At 42.4% G+C, this 20272-nt stretch overlaps 1 protein-coding gene across 3 annotated transcripts in view; it reads right to left on the bottom strand.

The window, feature by feature from the left end:
- The window catches only part of PATJ (PATJ crumbs cell polarity complex component), a gene marked incomplete at both ends in the record, with an annotated part of 372146 nt that overhangs the window by 40039 nt on the left and 311835 nt on the right, over positions 1-20272 (bottom strand). For all 3 annotated transcript variants that reach the window (XM_080692386.1, XM_080692387.1, XM_080692385.1), the window contains 4 exons: positions 2211-2297; positions 3240-3387; positions 7965-8158; positions 14181-14264. In XM_080692386.1, the coding sequence (XP_080548512.1) occupies positions 2211-2297; positions 3240-3387; positions 7965-8158; positions 14181-14264 (513 nt within the window). The remainder of the gene's footprint in view (positions 1-2210; positions 2298-3239; positions 3388-7964; positions 8159-14180; positions 14265-20272) is intronic.

Below are 20272 nucleotides of genomic sequence, written 5' to 3'. Positions count from 1 at the left end.
AGCCTCCAAAGAGGCCGGTCTCTTATCTACGTCAGCCGTGATTTTAAGAACAAGGTGATACCAGGCGTGCTGGCACACGCTTGTAATCCCAGCATTTGGTGGACAGCCTCAGCTACTCTGTGAGGCCCTCTGCAACTCAGTGAGACCCAGTTTCAAAATAAAGAATAAAAAATAGGGGGTGTAGCTTGGAGGTAGCATGCCCCTGGGCTCCATCCCCAGACCTGCAAAAACAAACAAACAAACAAACAAACAAACAAAAAACACAAGGTGATGATCAAATATATTTACTTAAAAAACGGAATTAAACTTCTTTACCCTCTGAAATAAATGTCCTTATAAGAAAGCTAGGGAAAAGCACTTGATATTTTGTCCCAGGTGGTTGAAATCTAGTGGCTCCATGTATATGCCAGATAAATGGTAATGGATTTTTTGGGTCATTTAATGACATCCAAACTTAGGAGCTATGTATCTAATCTGATCGTGAACTTTATTAATCATGTAGATGGGCATATACGTCTCTCAGGAATATCGGGAATCCGGTTCTACCTAGCACCTCAGCTGTCACTCCAAACTCTTTCTTTAAAAACACAGGCTCATGCTTAGAATCCCAATCCTTGGGAGTCTGAGATAGGAGGATCACGGGTTTCATTCAGGACAGTGTGTAGTAACTTAGCAAGACCCTATTCCAAAAAAAAAAAAAAAAAAGGAAAATAGGGCTGGGGTGTAGCCAAGAGGTGGACCCCCTCCCCCACCAGGTTGTATCCCCAGTACCACACACACAAAAACATACAACTCCCCATGACAAAACAAAACACCCCATAAGTCCCTCTGATCCCGGGGTGCCTTTGCACATCTGCTTCTCTGTCTGGGATGCTTTCTCCTTTCCCTCAAACTCCTTTCGAAGTGAAATGAAATGAAATCTCCTCTGTGTAGCTCTCTCTCACACACGCTCCAGCAGGAAGAACAATTTCATCTCTAGTATGGTTCATTCTGCACGCTAGTCTCCTGGGCACACGGAGGCGTTAATGAAATTTTTCGACACACAGAAGCCATCAGGAGAAGCCTGGCTAGAGACCACCGGCCGCCCCAGGGCCGCCGGCCGTGTCGGCCTGGACAGCATCGACACTACCTGCTGCCTCCTGGAATCCGCAGCAGCAGCAGCAACGCCACATCTCAGTACCTATTTTTGCTGCCCGTTATGTAAACCGGCAATGAAAAAAGAAGTTCCAAACTTAATCTGGTGTTTCCTTGGGCTGGCTGCTTTGGAGATTCCCTGAGACAAGCCGGCTAGTCTGCAATCCTATCTGAACAAGGCTCTTTCTCCCTGACCACTCTGGGACAGCAGCGAGGCAAAGGAGGCAGCTCGAATCTTTCCGGAAGCACCTGTATGCTCGCCACAAGTCAGAGAATTGTCCAGACAAAGGCCTGCAGAGGTGTGAAGTCTAAGGCAACCATGGAGGGGACCAGAAGTCAGGCTTTTAACTTCAAAACAAAGGCTTGGCTACAACTTCTGGGGGAGAGCAGGCGTCACTTGCAAGTTTTTGCAGTTGCACTTATTATTATTATTATTTTTTTGCACCAAATGGGACTAACCACACAGTCTACCATCTTGACTGTGTCAGACATTATAATGAAAAAAACAAACTGAAATATATTTTGCTTAAAAAAGGAAAAGTGGCACTTACATCAGCCTGGTGCATACACATAAGATGTTTGCTAACCCAGAAAATATCACCCACTAAGGCCTCCCTCCCATGGGAGGGCCCCCTGCACTTGGATCTCCTAGGAGTACACATTAATTGCCTTCAGCATGTGTGAGGGGCTATTCACAAGTTAACTTTACAGCAATATTTAATTGAATGAGTAGAACAATGTTGTGCTAATGAGGGTCAAATTACTACCAGATGTTGCCTCTTTTTAAAAAAAAAAATAAACACAGCTGTGTGCAAAGGCAAAATAGAACTAATAGTGGGAGAGAAAAGTGGTTCTAGGAAAACATTTGCAGGCAATTAAGGAGAGAAAAATCTAGGGATTAATGAATTTCCATCCCACCTTTCATTTTTATTTCAAACACATGAAAATACACTGAGCTTGGTGGTTGTGACTACGCTATAGGCTAAACATTGATTCTAAACAATCATTTATGTGATGAGGAACCGTCTCCCAATGGGAGCTGGAGGGTGAGTCAGTTTGCTGAGACCATCGACAACCTGACTGTTCTGAGACATCTTCCTTGAGGAGGCCCAGGAACCGGCTCGGAGTCGTCCAATCTCCAGCTGCACCAGCCCCTGTGCACACTTGGGAAGACAAGAAGAGAAAAGGACGGAAATGAAAAGCAGTAGCACTTAGGTTCTAAAACGCCACAGCAAAGCCTCCACTCAGCTCTGGAGCCAAGAATGAGAAAGGGGTCATGAAATCAACAGGCATCAAGGAGACTGGCTCATTCGAACGCTGAATAAAATAATGTGGACTTAGACGTCCAATAGCAGTCATCTCGTGACTTCTTCCAATGTATCAAACGGATTCAATTTTAATTCACCTCCCTTTATGAATAGCAAAATAATTAGGAAAAAATGGTGAAGAGGAAGGCAAAATCAAATACGAAGACCAGCCACAAACAGAAATCTTCTCTCACATTGTGACTGGTAGCTCCTTTGAGAGATCAGAATTTTAAAACGAAATTCACCTGTTTCTGTGAAAGCTTCCATGGTTATTTGCTAACCACGGACTAAACCGTGCCTGGCAAGAGGTGAATGGAAGAAGGGGTCGCACGGCAGAGGTGGGAAGCGTGTTTCTAACCTGCACACCCTCACAGTGCGGGGAGAGGCAGCGGGGGTGGCTGGCACCCTCCAGCAGAGCCTTGGGATTTGGCATGACAAGCTGCTTTCTAATTTTCAGTTGTGAAGTGGAGGAATTGGTGCGGATACTCTCTAACTTTCCCTGACAGAGTCCACGGGAGGAGGATGGATTCTGTGCTCCAGGAGAATCTGCCCCATACAATGCACTTGGACAACTGAGGATAACTGGAATTTCCAAAAGTCTGAAAAACTAGCTTAGGCATCCCTTCTCTTCCATTTTGCTAGTCACTACTACATAGCTTTCTTTTAAAGCTATTCCTGGTCACTTGAAGAGATTTTATTTCTAGAGAAATGAGAGAATAAATCCAGCCCCGTTTATAATCAAGGTGTACGGAGCAGTTCCCAGTGGGTTTGGGGCGGGGCAGCCCAGGACTCACTCACCTTGAGAATGGTGGCCACCGTCTCCTGTGAGGCGTTTCTCATGTCCTCCCCATTCACAGATAAGATCTGGTCCCCCTGAATCAACCTCCCATCCAGGTCTGCGGCTCCACCTTTCACGATGTCAGAAATAAACACTCCACTTCCATTCCTGTTCACACCAGAAAGCAGCGGGGTCACAGGCACAACCTAGTACCTTCTAATTAAAACCTGCGATTACTAGCTTTCTATACAGATGCATCAAATCATAGCACTTGGAAGAAGGACTCTATAAAACCATCAAAGCAAACACTATCCACTAACCACCCAAATGATGACTTCCGGAGTGCTTACCTTGAAACAGTTGATGCCTACTTTGACTATCGTATATTTATTTTTATTGGTCCAAGGCATAATTTCTGTAAGATGAATTTTTTTTTTGTGGGTCTGGGGATGCAACCCAGGGGCATTCACCTCTGAGTTACACCCCCGGCCCTATTTTTTATTCTTTATTTTGAAACAAGGGTCTCACTAAGTTACGGAGGGCCTCACTAAGTAGCTGAGGCTGTCCGGGAACCGCCATCCTCCGGTCTCAGCCTCTCAAATGCTGGGATTAGAAACATGCGCCACCACACATGGCTAAGATGACAGAAATTTATTTATTTGTGGTACTTGGGACTGTACTTAGGGGTGCTCTACCACTGAGCTACATTCCCTAGTCCTTTTTCTCTTTTATTTTCAGACAGGGTCTCACCAAGTTGTTGAAATTGGCCTTGAACTTGCAATCTTCCCATCTCAGCCTCCTACATACTGGGAATGCAGCTCCATGCCCAGGTAAAAATTACTTTAAAATGTGGAGTTAAGTATGCTTAAAATGGCTCCAGGTGTGATGGCACATGCCTGTAATCCCAGTATTTGAGAATCTGAGAAAGGATCACGGGTTTGAGGCCAGCCTCAGCAGTTAAGTGAGGCTTTCAACAATTTAGTAAGACAGACTCTGTTAAGAAAAAAAAAAAAAAAAAAGCTGGGCATAGGCATGGTGGTGCACACTTGTTATCCCAGTACTCAGGAGGCTGAGACAGGAGGATCAGGGTTCGCAGCCAGCCTCAGCTACTTAGTGAGGCCCCCCACAACTTGGTAAGACTCTGTTTCAAAAATAAAGAATAAAAAAGTGGGCTGGGGGGGTGTAGCTTGGAGATAGGATGCCCCTGGGTTCAACCTAGGACCACAGGGGGGTGGGAGGGATAGGGCTGGGAGTATGGCTCAGAGGTGAAATGCCCCTCAATTCAATCCATAGTACCAAAACAAAACAAACCACAATGTGTAAGGTGCTTACATTGATCTACCTTTAGCCTCTCTTACTTTTTTTTGCCTTTATTTACCTTTTGTGGCACTGGGAAATGAACCCAGGGGCATTTTATCTCTGAGCTTCCCCCCAAGCTCTCATTTATCTATCTATCTATCTATCTATCTATCTATCCATCCATTTATTTATTTGTCTTTGTTTTGAAACAGGGTTTCACAGGTTGCTGAGAGTCTTACTACTATTGTTGAGGCTGTCCTCAAACCTGTGATCCTCCTTTCTCAGCCCCCCAAGTAATGGAATTATAGGTATGTGCCACCATGCCCAGTTTGCCTTTATTATTTTTAAAGTCTTAATTAAATTTATTTGATGAGTAAATACATTTATATCACAAAATTCAAAACGTAAAAAAAAGTGTATATCTTGGGAAGTTTCATCTTTTTTTTTCAGTATCCAAGTTCCCTTCTAGAGGCAACCCTCAATACATGTTTCTTGGGTGGGTACAGGGACAATCTGACTACATGTGAGCAAATGTGTCCATGCATAGTACGGACGTGTGTCTCAGACTGAGCACGCATGGACTCCTTTTGGTTTTCAGTTTTTCTTTAATTTTGTTTTTTCACTTAATACAATTTAGCAACTTTTTTTTTGTAGTGGTGCTGGGGATTGAATTTAGGGGGTTCTACCTCCAAGCCACATTTCCAGTCCCATCTTATTTCTTTTTTTTTTTTTTTTTTTTGCGGGTCTTGGGATGGAACCCAGGGGGATTTGACCACCGAGCTACACCCCCTGCCCTATTTTTTATTCTTTATTTTGAAACCAGGTCTCACTGAGTTGCAGAGGGCCTCACTAAGTAGCTGAGGCTGTCCACGAACCGCAATCCTCCAGGTCTCAGCCTCCCAAATGCTGGGATTATAAACCTGTGCCACCATGCCCAGCCCCATTTTATTTCTTATTTTGAAAAAGGTCTCACTAAATTGCTGAGGCTGGCCTTGAACCTGTGATCCTCCTGTCTCAGCCTGTCAGGTACTGGGATTACAAGCATTTGCTACCACACCTGGCTGGCAACTAATCTCTTTTCTTTTTATTGGTACTGAGGACTGAAGCAAGTGCCTTTCACACATGCTAAGTATCTGTTTTTCTACTGAACTATACCTCCAACTACAAGTGATTTTCATTTGCACTTTAAATGTCCTCGTTTTTTATGGCTGCATACTATTCTGTGGATTTTCCATAATTTCACTTATTATGAAACATTATTAGTATCTTTTAATTCTTATTAGTACCAGATAGTGGATATAAATTTTATTTTCATTCTTTAAGCAGTATAGATTTTTATTCCTGCAAGAATATCTTTAAGATAATTCCAAAGCTTTGACTTGTTAGTCACAGGAAACTGGAATTTTGAGAGATATACATCTGAACCGTTACAATAAAAAAAAAATTTTTTTATGGTACTGGAGATGGAACCCAGGGTCACTGTTCCTCTGAGCTATACCCCACCCCAGCCCTATTTTTTTATTTTAGTCTTTTTTTATTTTTTGAAACAGGATCTCACTGAGTTGTGAAGGGCCTAAGTAGCTGAAGCTGTCTGTGATCCTCCCGTCTCTGCCTCCGCAATGCTAGGATTCCAAGCATGTGCCATTACACCTGGCCCACAATGAAAGTTTTTGTGCTAAGAAATGTAAACATTCCTTCCAAATTCAACCTGACGTGCTGATGCTCTATGAAGACTATTTCATCAATCCCTTACATGATAAGAAGGCAAAACCCACTGCTCTAATTATTTTAATGCATACATGTACCTGGGGACATTCCCAGGTATATGCATTGAATCAAGAAAACAAACTTCAATATTCTTCATTAGTTGCTCTGTTGGATATGCATTAATTTTTATTTAGAAATATAAGAGATTCAGCTTTCTTTTTGGTAATGTATTTTCATGGGTGCCAAAGTAAAAACTGGTAGCATGACAAGACAGTTCTTGGCACAAAATCAGTACTTAAATGATGGTGTGGCTGGGCGGGGTGGTACATGCCTATCATCCCAGGACTTGGGACGCTAAAACAGGAGGATTCAGGTTCACGGCTAGCCCCAGCAACTTAGCAAGACCCTGTTTCAAAAAAGGAAAAAGAAAAAAGAAAAAAAGAAAAAGACAAACACAGAATGAAAAAATTAGCTTATAAATAGTTTGCTAAAAAAAAAAAAGAAACAAAACAACAACAACAACAAAAAAACCAAAGGCACTAGGCTAGTCATCAGAGGTACATGAGGGCTTGTGAAGTTATTAATTAAACCACCTTGAGTCCTCCCTAAGAAGATGGGTGATACAATTTCAGGCCATAGTTGGGGTATCGCCTGGGAATGCACAGGCCTATTGGGATAAGAACACACTAAATACCCAGAGCCAGCAAGCCACCGAACCTAGAATGATTGGTTCATGATATCAATTTCCTTTCTAATTTACCAAATGAGAAAACTATTAAGACTACCCTGAAATAATGACTAAGATTCCTATAATATGGGTAAGCAGCATAGATTTCAAAACAGCAACTTCTCACCAATTTTCATTTTTGGTGCAAACTCTGATGTGGGGACATCTTTCTTTTGTTACAGTACCAGGGATTCAACACGGGCACTCTACCACTCAGCCACATCCCGTGCCCTTGTCATTTTAGTTTTGAAACTTTGAGAGAGGGTGTTATTAAGCTGCTGAGCCTGGCCTTGAATTTGGCATCCTTCTGCCTCAGCCTCCTGAACAGTTGGGATGAGAGGCTCATCTGAGTGGTGCTCAGCTGGGGACATCTTTCTAAAAGAGAACTACTGTCATGAAGAATTTGTTTGCCACTCAACTCAACCAGATCAACTTTAACATCATGTAAATCTACCTCGCGCTATTACTGTTTCATGCATATAGCTGCATTAGTTAACTACAAGCCTCAGATCTAAGTATTCCAAGTTGCAAGGACCTTGTTAGCTGTTCTTACTCTAGAAGGAAATTTGGACAAACTGGGTTGATCTGGCTTGGAGTTCTATTTTGATAAGGCAAGTTTTTAAAATTAATTAATTAATTAATTAATTTGGTGGTATTGGGGTTCCTGGAAACCCTTCTAACTATGGGCTACACTCCCAGACTCTTATTTTTTATATTTTTATTTGGAAACAGGGTCTCTTCAGCTAGAGAGGCTGGCTTCGAACCTGCACGATCCTCCTATCTCTGCCTCCCAAGCGTGGGAATTACAAGTGTGCGCCACCGCGCCCAGCTTTTTTTTTTTTTTTTTTTTTTTTTAAATAAGGCATTGCTCAGAAATCTGACCTATGGTGTTCATGAATTCATAACTATCTTGGCTTTAGAATCTCACCACACAGTTACACCATGCTTTATGTTTCAGGGTTCACGGGTGCGTTAGGAAAGGCCCACGCTGCCTTGCCCAGCACGCCCTTACCGCTTCCCAACGATGCTCAGGCCCAGTCCCCGGCCAGCCTTCTTCTGCAGATCCACAGGGAATATCTCCAAGTTCTCTTCGTCCCGGTAGTGTGCCTCGTCTCTGTACACTACCAACCGCACCTTCTGCGGCGTCTGCCTCAGGGCTGTGATAGCCTCTTCATGGCTGGAGCTCCTCAGATCAACCCCATTAACCTGTAACAGCAAGGTCCTGAGTGGGCTGCTGACAGCAGAGGTCTCTGCTGCCAGAGCTCCTGATCCAATCAGCAAAAAAACCTTTAGAAATTTCCAGGCTCTTCCAAAGCACACAGGTGTGACCACGGGCAGCATGAGCTGCCTCAAATAAAAAGGAGAGCCTTACACAAGCCACCCCACAGAGGCACAGAGGGCGCGACAGTGTGTATGGTCGCTCAGATCATACTGCTGTGAACTTTACTGTAATGAGAGAGAGAGGGAGAGAGAGAGAGGGAGGGACGGAGGGAGGGAGGAAGAGGGGAAGGAGAAAGGCACATGTGCGTGAGAGCGAGCAGACTTATTTAAGGTTGAAGGGAAATAAATAATAGTGCTCAGGCAGCACATTTATTTATTTATTTATTTATTTATTATTTATTTATTTTTATAGCACTAGGGGTTGAACTCAGGGGTGTTCTACCACTGAGCTTTACTCCCAATCTTTTTTATATTTTACTTTAAAACAGGATCTTGCTAAGTTACTAAGGCTGTCCTCAAACCTGTAATCCTCCTGTCTCAGTCTCCCAAGTATTTGGGATTACACGTGTGCACTACCACGCCGGGCTCAGTCAACATTTTTAGACTCAGTTTGCTTACTGGATCTGGATCTGACATCTTCATTCTTTTTTTTTTTTTTTTTGTGGTACTGGGGGTGGAACCCAGGGGGCTTTCTACCTCCAGGCTATACTCCCAGACCTATTTTTTAGACTTTATTTGGAAGCAGGGTCTCACTATGTTCCGAGAGCCTCACTAAGTAGCTGAGGCTGGCTTCGAACCTGTGCTTCGAACCTGTGCGATCCTCCTGTCTCAGCCTCCCAAGCGCGGGGATTACAAGCGTGCGCCACCACGCCCGGCCTCTGACATCTTCATTCTTCACTGTTCACGTGAAAACTACTTCTAAATAGGTTAAGAACCTGGGTTTTAGACACATATGAACTTTAGAGATGGGGCTGATTCCAACTTCATGGCTATGGGAATCCCTGTAGAAGCTACTTATGCTGAGCTTCTGTGATATATATAAATTATGCAGCATAATAGTGCCTATTTAGGTTGGGTGTTGGTGGAACATGCCTGTAATAATTCCGGTAGTTGGAAGGCTGAGACAGGAGAATTGAAAGTTTAAGGCCAGCCTCAGAAACTTAGTGAGATCCTGTTTCAAAATAAAGAATAAGCCGGGCGTGGTGGCGCACGCTTGTAATCCCCGCGCTTGGGAGGCAGAGACAGGAGGATCGTACAGGTTCAAAGCCAGCCGCGCGCGCTGGCTTAGGAGACCCTGTTTCCAAAAAAAAATGTAAAAATAGGTCTGGGAGTGTAGCCCGGAGGTAAAGGGCTTCCAGGAACCCCAGTACCACCAAAAAAAAAAAAAAAAAAAAAAAAAAAAAAAAAAAAAAAGAAAAAGAAAATAAAAGAATAAAAAATTGGGCAGGGGGTGTAGTTCAGAGGTCAAATGCCTCTGCATTCCATCCCCAGACCCCCCCCCCCACACAAAAACCAGCAACAACAAAAAAATAAATAAAAATGGATGGGGGTGTAGATCAAAGGTAGAGTGCCTCTGGGTTCAATTCCCAGTACTATTCATGTGTGCATGTTACACACACACACACACACACACACACACACACACACACTCCCCAAAGCCTACTTAGCATCATGAAGACTAAATGTAATAAACCCTTAAACCCTACCAGGCTTTTGGCACAGGGCCTGGCACACAGTTATGTTTAATTAAGTTAGAGGCTGGTATTTTACCGGGCACGGAGGTGACTGCAGCTGGGGGTGCTTCTCCTCCCACACGCCCACTTCATTTAGATACTTTAGGCCACTAAACACATTCTCACCATTTGCAAGGTAAACCCACAGAGCAGAGGCGCAAACTGTGCTCCTAAGAAATGTGGTCCGAACTGATTATTTTCCTTTGTTCCAATAGATGGCACACAAGACCACTCCTGTTACTCAATAAAAAACAAAACAAAACAAAACAAAACAAAAAAACACCAAAAACAAAAAACAAGGGCTCTCCATGGACTGAAGGTGAACTAAACCTCTAAATACCATCTGAAAGGCTCTAACAAATGCACTTAAAGAAAAGCACTGTCATGAGACTCCAATATTGTGAAAGCAGTGCCTACTAAGTTCTGGCATTAAGCTGTAAGCTTAGATCAGTGATCTCAGTCACCATTTCATTTGCTGCTCTGCTTATCAGGCGCATCACCCCCTGTGCTGATGACCACGGTGGAGGCATCCCAGTGCGGCTAGGACCTTGAAGTGGCTTACGTAGGTGCCTCTAGGAAGCGCTCTGAGTGTTACTCAGGACCCAGGGGACAGGTTATAACAGCGAGGCTCCCGATTTGAGAAGTACTCTCAGAAGCCCCATGTCAATGGAAGCTATTGCATCCCTTGGGTAGGATGGACATGTGGGAAGTAGGTGAGCCATTGCTTGAGAATGAAAATACAACCGAAGCAGGACAGTAGTTCATTCTTTTACTCCACAGGAAAAAAACAAGTGTTCACTGTCTTCCTGTTTCCACTGGCCTCATCGCAGAGGGGATGATGGGGGTGGGGGTAGGGCAAAAGGAAGAACTGGCCTGAAGGAGAACCAGAAGGAAGACAGTCTATGCCCATCACAGAACCATACAGCTTGCCATGCTAAAAACTTATTTGACTATATCTTTGGGAGCAAAATCTGACTTGCCCTAACCATAATATGAGGGGTGGCATTAAAATCATGGGAGATCAGCTTGTAGAAAGCAGAGGACTCCAATGTGCAGAAAGGCCATTGTTTTAAAGTGCTGATGTGGGGATCATAAGACCATAGTCCCCACATTAGTACCTACTGAGGAGACCCTGCTTTGTGGTCTCAAAACCCCCACCAGAGTTGGCCTGTGTCCTCCAGGTCCCAGGCTGATGACATAACACGCATCTGTGCTCATCAGCTGCAACCCAAACACCTCCAGGCATGGGTCCAGCCTGCTTAGAAAGGACCATGTTTCTTGACCAAACTTTGAGCTGTATTTCTTACCTAAACATATAGAGTACTCCTGTCTAAGAAAGGAGCCTGGTTTTTTTTCTTTTCTTTTTTTTTTTTTTTTTTTTTTGAGTACTGGGGATTGAACCAAGGAGTAAGTTGCTCAGGGCCTCATTAAATTGCTGAGGCTGGACTCAAATCTCAGCCTCCCAAGTAGTGGGATTATAGGCAGCCACCACCACACCCAGCACTGTATTTTTATTTTGAGACTAGGTCTCACTAAGTTGTCCAGGCTGCTCTGGAACTTGGTATTCTCATTCATCAGTCTCTCAAATAGTTGAGATTACAAGTTTGCACCACTGTGTCTGGCGTCATGCTAATCTTTACTCAGTGTTCACTTACATATGAATATACTCTATAAAAGACAGCAGTTATAAAAGAGAGCTGAGGGCCTACTCAACACAAATAGAGATGGTTAATTTTTTTGAGGTAAAATCAATAAAAAATAAATATATAGAGTGTACATTTTTTCCCCCAGTAGTGGGAAGTGAACCCAGGAGCAGTCTACCTCTAAGCTACCTCCCAGCCATTGTTATTATTATTATTGCTATTATTTTTGGTTGCACTGGGGATTAAACCCAGGGGCATTCTTATCTCCAAGCTATACCATCAGCCTTATTCTATCTTTATTTATCTTGAAACAGGGTCTACATTGCAGAGAGCCTCACTAAGTTTCTGAGGCTGGCCATGAACCTGAGATCCTCCTGTCTCAGCTTCTCAAGTGCTGGGATTGGCTTAAAATTTCTATTTTTTGTAGTGCTGGGGATTCTATTCAGGGGCATTCTATCCCTATTTTATTATCTGGAAACAGAATCTCTCACTAAGTTGCTGAGGCTATTCTTGAACCTATGATCCTCCTGTCTCAGCCTCCCAAGTACTGGGATTACAGGTGAGCATGGCATGTCTGGCTTTTTGTGAGCTCTTTTAATGTTTTATTTTGAAATAGGGCCTTGATAAGTTGCTGAGGGTTTTGCCAAGTTGCCAAAGCTGATTTTATCCTCCTGTCTCATCCTCCCAAGTATTGGAATTACAGATGTGTGCCACCACACCTGGCTCATCTGTATCATTTTAAGTATTTAACCTACTCATCTTAAAAAAGCCAATTATGAGAATACCAAACAATTATACAATCTAGGGAGGGGAAAAACAAGTACCCCAAACCCACAAGTCCCTGATATCTCTCTTCTCTCTCTCTCTCTTACACACACACACACACACACACACACACACCTGTGTTGTATGCTAAAGCAGTCAAGCCAATCCCCATAGGCTTTGCTTATTTATCTAACCTCATACACTTGCACCTTAATGAACAGCCTGGGAATATACCCTAATCCAAAGATGAAGCACAGCAAAGCCCTGCAGAGAAAGCCTGAAACGTGGTCTCAATTTAATTTGTGGTCAGCTCAGCCTCTCCTTTAACCCCTTCTCACCTGCGTTTTCTGCCCTTAATTACACCCCTGGTTTCATCTTGGGAGGCAGGCAAGAACCACCAAAGGGGAAAATAAAACTTTATGATGTCATTCGTAATGTGCTATATTAAAGTTGCAAAGCAAAAATGCACATACTCACCATAAAATGTTAACTATTCCATTAATTTCATGCAATGAAAGAAAGAAATGTTGCCTAAAGGTTTCACACTGTTGCAAAAGCTCTTTAGTTCCCCTATCAGAACGCCTGGCACTGGCTTCCTCTGCTGCCCACCCTGGCACTTTTTAAAAGGCCTTAGCAACTTGGCTAAATGAGAGGCAATTGAAGAAAAGAGTCACGCTAAGCATTTCTATTTTATTTATTCATTTATTTATTTTTGTGGTTTGGGGATCCAATCTAGGGCTACGTGCATGCTAGGCAAGTGCTCTATGGCTGAGTTGCAGCCTGAGAAGTGTGTGTGTGTGTGTGTGTGTGTGTGTGTGTGTGTGTGTGTTACTGGGGATTGAACCTAGGGGTATTCTTCCTCTGAGTTATATCTCTAGCCCGTTTTTTATTTTTTGTTTTGATACAGGGTCTTAGATGAGAACCTAACATTCTGAGGCTGGCCTTAAACCTGAGATCCTCCTGTCTCAGCCTTCCATATACTGGGATTACAAGCATGAGCCACCATACCAGCCTGAGATTTTCAGTTTTTAATGAGTGCTATTTACCACTGAAAGAAAAAAGATTCTATTTTTTTTTCATCATCTTGAAAACACTGGTGGAAAGACATGGACTTTCACTTGACCCAAAGGTTCAGTAATATTATGAAAATCATATTTAAGATATAATTTAAGTTTTAAAAGCATTAAGTATAGTGGGCGTGGTGGCACACGCTTGTAATCCCAGTACTTAGGAAGCTTAGACAGGAGGATCACAGTTCGTGGACAGCCTCAGCTCCCTAGTGAGGCCCTCCACAACTTAGTGAGACCCTGTTTCAAAATAAAAAATAAAAAATAGGGCTGGGAGTATAGCTCAGAGGTAGAATGCCCCTGGGTTCTGCAAAAAAAAAAAAAAAGTACATATGTTTATGTGTGTGTCTTTTTATGTATATGTTTTTAGAAGGAAATTTATAATAGAGAAGCAAAAAATCTAGTCACAATATTATACAGTCATATTAGATATTAAAATAATAGAACCACAAGATATGCTTTTTCTTTTAATTAAAAAAGTTTTAGCCAGGCATGGTAGTACACACCTGTAATCCCATATGTGGGAGGCTGAGACAGGAGGATTATAAGTTCAAGGCCAGTCTCAGCAAACTAGAAAGACCCTGTTTTGAACCAAAAAATAGAGTTATAGATGTAGCTTGATATCATGATTCTACACCAGTGAGTTATTTAGTGCCCACTGGGGGAATAAAAAGAAATATGGCACATGTTTTATTAAATGGGAGAAAAATCAGTGAGGGTAGAGTTGAACCAAAGACAGACAAATTGACCTGTAGATAAAGGTCAGTGATTTACCAGCATAAAACTCAAAGTTACATACCTCTAATATTTGGTCACCGGCCCAAAGTCTTCCATCTCTGGCCGCGGCTCCTTCTTCATAGACTTCATGTATAACTATTGCATCCTATAAAAACCAAATTCTTATTAATTTCTTTTTTCTTTTAGTTTTGAGAGAGGGTTTTGCTAAATTGCCCAAGCTGTCCCTGAATTTGCAATCCTCCTGCCTTAGCTTCCTGAGTTGCTGGAATTACAGACCTGTACCACCATGTCAAGCTTTTATTTGTTTATTTATTTTTATGGTACTGGGGGTGGAACCCAGAGGCTTTCTACCTCCAGGCTATACTCCCAGACCTATTTTATATATTTTTTGGAAACAGGGTCTCACTAAGTTGCTGGGAGCCTCACCAAGTAGCTGAGGCTGGCTTGGAACCTGTGTGATCCTCCTGTCTCAGCCTCCCAAGCGCAGGGATTACAAGCACGTGCCACCACGCCCGGCTCATGTCCAGCTTTTAAATTCTTATTTTCAACAACCTAGAATGCTTCCTTAAGCAAGCAAACCAAACCAGAGGCAGCAACTCATACTTTGCTAATAATGTGTATTTTATCTGACATAAACAAGATGAACAATTATCATACATTCAGAGGGATAATTAAGTTTTCCTAAGATTAATATTTTTGTTCTTCAAGAACTGGCTTTGCCTGATAGCTCATGTTCAATTTTCTGCATGTGTTTTACTGTTAACCTTGAGCATTGCTGCTGTGTATGAACTTGAGCTGAACTATGTGTCATTCTTATTTACATTTTATGGCATATTTTGAAACACAGTCTCAGGTATTTATTGGTATTCAAGGATTTGGCTTAGATGTGTGGCCTAATGAAGGGGGTTTTCTGGGCCTCATGGCTTAGGCAATGAAAGAAAGAAACTGGGGCTGGAGGACAAAGCGCGGTGGAGCAGGGGAAGAATACGTGTGGCCTGAGGTGTAAGACAGCCCTGGGTCCAGGTCCTGCTGTTGTGCCATCTTGACTCCGCTGGACACAACCATTCTTTGCCATGGAACTAGGACAATAACATCTACAGCAGGTAAACTCTGGCTGAAGAAAGTGTTTTATGGCTAGTGAATTAAAAAATAATTTGCAGCTGGATTTGGTGGTGCGTGCCTCTAATCCCAGTACTTGGAAGGTTGAGACAGGAGAATCACAGGTTGCAGGACAGCCTCAGAAAATAGTGAGACTCTCATCAACCTAGTGAGACCCTATTTCAAAATAAAAATAAAGTACCATTAGGGGTATAACTTGGAGACAGAATGTCCTTGGCCTCAATTTATAGTACACTATCACTACGACGACGACGACTACTACTACTACTACTACTACTACTACCACCTTGCATCTCTTCACATTAAGAACCTTAATTTTTTTTTGTGGTACTAGGGATGAAACCCAGTGGCATTCTACCTCTGAGCTACCCCCAACCCAGCCCTATTTTTTAGTCTTTATTTTGAAAGAGGGTCTCACTGAGTTGCAAAGGGCCTCACTAAGTAGCTGAGGCTAGCCACGAATCGTGATCCTCCTGTCTCAGCCTTCCAAATGCTGGGATTACAAGTGTGCACTGCCACGCCTGGCAGAACCTTATGTTTTTCTAACATCAAAATGTCATGTACAAGCCGGGCGTGGTGGCGCATGTTTGTAATCCCCGCGCTTGGGAGGCAGAGACAGGAGGATCGCGCATGTTCGAAGCCAGCTGCGCGCGCTGGTTTAGGAGACCCTGTTTCCAAATAAAAATATAAAAATAGGTCTGGGAGTGTAGCCCGGAGGTAGAAGGGCTTCCAGGAACCCCAGTACCACCACCAAAAAAAAAAAAAAAAAAAAAAAAAAAGTCATGTACAGAGCCGGGCGTGGTGGCACACGCTTGTGATCCCACCATTTGGGAGGCTGAGACCAGAGGATCATGGTTCACGGACAGCCTCAGCTACTTAGGCCGTCCTCAACTTAGTGAGACCCTGTTTCAAAATAAAGAATAAAAATAGGACAGGGAGGATAGCTTGGAGGTCAAATGCCCCTGGGTTCCATCCCCAAACCCCCAAATATATATATGTAAAATAGGGCAGGGGGTAGAGCTTGGAGGTTGAACGCCCCTGGTTTCCATCCCTAGATCACCAAAAAAAAAAAAAAAAAAAAAGACATGTACCAATGTAAAGGATTCAAGCAACACCACAGGGTGTTTTAATTCCAGAAAAGGAGTTGCCTTCCACGCTGGACTCCCAATTCCATTCTCTAGTGACCACTAAGGGTTTCCTAAGAATTTTTTCAGACAATTTATATTTATGTACCCAGAGCTACATATTTAGGGGAGAATGCTCTAAACGTAGTAAAGTTGAGTTTGATTGTATTACTTATACTTCTTCCCCTTCCTATTCTTGAACAAGTAGTCAAGTTTGAAATTCCATGTCTGGGGGATTCTTGTGCTATAAACAGAAGCCACCAGAAGCCTCTGGCTCTCTTTGTGTTTAATAAAGCTGAAGGCTGGATTAATTGAGGTGTCCTGGAGGGCTCCTGGAAGAGGGAAAGGGAAAGCTCTAGAGAGGAGAAGGAAAGTAGAGATCTATGGATCCCACAGTGAGGAACTGGGTCCCGCACTGCCAGGGTCTTCCCACAGCGCATACAGGTTGTACAACCCTGCAGGCAGTGGTCAGGGGGAGGCCCTAGGCAGACTCCAGACATGAAGGATCTCAGCCTTGCAGAAGCCCTGTGTCCCATGCACAGGCCTGTGAGCAACAGGACTTCTGGTTGTGCCAGGTCACGTGGCCCTGGTGATGCAGGAGCCTGGTGGTTCCCAAAAAGGAGTGACAGCCATGACCACAAGGATTGACCAACATTGGGTACTGTGTTAACAGATCCTCCGGTCTCAGCCTCCCAAGTACTGAGAGCTAATGAGCCACCACAATGGCTGGGGGAAAAAAGATTTTTTTTTTTTTCAAAAACAAGATAATAAACCAAGCCAGGCATGGTGGCACATCCTTGTAATCCTAGTATCTAGGATGATGAGACAGAAGGATCACGGGTTCAAGGCCAGCTCAGCAACTTAGTGAGACCTTGATTCAAAATAAACAATAAAAAATTGGGTTGGGGGTGTAGCTCAGAGGTAGAATGTCTCTGGGTTCAATCTCCAGTATCACACACACACAAAAAAAAAAAAAAAAAAAGAAAGAAAGAAAAAGAAAAAAGCAAACCAACAAACTACACTTATTTAACAAGTAAAAAAAAATCCTATACACATTCTGGAGCAGAGAAACTACAAAAGAAAATAAGAGGTTTACAACTAGATAATCCACCACTCCAAATACCTGTACGACACTTGCATTTTATCACGACACAATTCTGGAGATCTTCTTTGCTATGGCGACTAGAGGGGCAGCCCCCCCAGAGGTAGAGAGGTGCCTTGGTGCAGACAACTTACTTTTCAGCTTCCATACCAGTGACAGATTTTAGATGACTCTTAGTTTCAACTCTGACTTAGGGAATTTCCAGAAAGCCCTTTCCCCACCTAGTTTGGTGGTACTGGAGTTCCTGGAAGCCGTTCTACCTCCGGGCTACACATATATATATATATATATATATATATATATATATATATATATATATATTTTTTTTTTTTTTTTAATTTGGAAACAGGGTCTCTTAAGCCAGCATGGCTGGCTTCGAGCCTGCGCGATCCTCCTGTCCCCGCCTCCCAAGCACGGGGATTACAAGCATGAGCCACCACGCCCGGTGCACTGCCTAGTTTGTTTGAATGGCTACAAGAAACTTGCTGGGACAGTGGCTTGAGGTGGTCCCAAGGACAGGCCAAGGTTCCACAGGATTACCTGGATCATAGTAGGACAGGAAGAAACTCATGCAAGTTTCCGAGAATACCCTGAGTAATGATGCCAGTCTGCAGAATTTGTGCCCACTCACCTTCCCTTGGTTGTAAGAATCATACACTGAATTACCTCATGTGGGTTTAATAGAGCTTGTTTTTCAGTATAAATTGTGTGTGTGTGTGTGTGGGTGTGTGTGTTTTACTGGGGATCTAAGGGCATTCTATCCCTGATCTATGCCCCTAGCCTGTTGTATTTTTTGTTTATAAAGCAGGGTTTCCCTAGTTTGCTAGAAGACTTGCTTTGTTGCTGAGGCTACCCTTGAGCCTGTTTTCCCCTTGTCTCGGCCTGCCATGTACTGGGATTATAGGTGTGCACCACCATGCTTGGCTAGTATAAAGCTCCTTGATCTCAGAACATTTCAAAAGTCAAACAGAATGTTTCTGTTTGGGCACATTCACGAGCAAGACAAAGACCCCATGGCATGTTTATTCCACAAAAGTAGTCTGAATCCAAAACCCCTACTTTCTGGTGCTCATGAGTTACCACACATGAAGGAAAGACACTGCCTCAAGTAAGTATCAAGCTCATGGTTAATGATCCATTTTTGGTCCATAAATTTTGTTGTATAAAAAACTCCTTTTCCTTGACTACTTTTGCTGATTTTGCTTGACCACTGCTTTCATTTCTCTGAATCGGTGAAAATACAAACAAAAACAAAACCAAAAACCATGAGACCCTGTGATCTATCAACAGAAAAAGGTCACCTTTTTATTCCTTGGCTCTGTGAGCTGAATGCATTCTATGCAGCTGCATAAACTGTGGGTGACAGAGGTGAGAGGTGGGAGAGGTAGGGAACCAAGAACTAATTCCCTTCCTGCATGCTGGAAGTTTAAAGTGTGGGCTGGTGAATTAAAAGAAAAATGGATTTATTTTTCAAAATTTATATACATTAAGCCAGGCATGATGGTGTACACACCTGTAATCTTAGTACTTGGGAGGCTGAGAAAGGAGGATCCCAGGTTCAAGGACAGCCTCAGCAAGTAGTGAGACTCTCATCAACCTAGTGAGACTTTGAAAATAAAAATTAAAAATAGGGCTGAGGGTGTAGCTTGGAGGAGGCAGAAGAATCGCACAGGTTCGAAGCCGGCCTCAGCTATTTAGTGAGGCTCTCAGCAAATTAGTGAGACCCTGTTTCCAAATAAAGTATAAAATAGGTCTGGGAGTATAGCCCAGAGGTAGAAAGCCCCTGGGTTACACCTCTAGTAACCCCCCCCCCACGAAACTGGTTGGGGATATTTTAGGTGTTTACTTAACAAAGCAATATTAAATGTTAAATCATAGCTTTGAAAATGATTAATGAAAGTTAACGAAAGACTGATCTTCATTATTTTATTTAAATTTTAGTATATTTCAGGCTTATCAGTTTAGTTTGATTTCATCTGTGTAGTATTTATAATTTTAAATTTTTGATAAAATGATTTTGAATATATGATTTTAAGCATTTTTTTGTTTGCAATAATGAACAGTTAGCAACATTCAAAGCATCTATCAGTAGGGGAAATATACATAGAATATATACATGTATACAGTGCAATATACAAATACATACAGAAAAACTAGTACAAAGCTTATATTATACTATCTTACTTATATATAACTAGTAAAAATATACATATGTATATAGTCATACAATAGAGTATGACACTATTTTATTATTTTTTTGTTAAATAAATTTTTATTGGTGCATTGTAGTCATACATCTTAATGGGATAAAAAAAAAACGCGTGGAGATATACATGCACACATCACTCAATCAGTCCCTGCCCAATCCCTAACCCTTCCCTCCCCCTCCCCCCCTTCCCATGCCTGGTTTCCTGATTAACTTTGATATGTTTTTTCCCCCATATATGGTCAAGTTATTTTTGACAAGGTTTCCAAGAATATTTGGTGAAGGAAATACTATTTTCACTAAATATTGTTGAAAAACAATAACTACATGAAAAAGAATAAAATTGGGCCCTTACCTAACACCATATACAAATATTACTCAAAATAGATAAAAGACCTAAATGTAAATCTTAAGACTATAAACTTTTAGAAGAAAACCAGGGTCATTAAACTTTACTACGTTGAAATTGGCAGTGATTTCTTGGATATGATTCCAAAGGCACAGGCAACAAAAGAATAAACAAACTTACTTCATAAAAAAATAGAAAAATATTGTATATCCAAAGACAATGTTAACAGAATTAAAAGTTACTGGCAGCCGGG

This window comes from Muscardinus avellanarius, assembly GCF_963383645.1.
Source record: "Muscardinus avellanarius genome assembly, chromosome: 3".
Taxonomy (NCBI): Eukaryota; Metazoa; Chordata; class Mammalia; order Rodentia; family Gliridae; genus Muscardinus; species Muscardinus avellanarius.
This window is presented reverse-complemented; position numbering and strand designations above follow the sequence as displayed.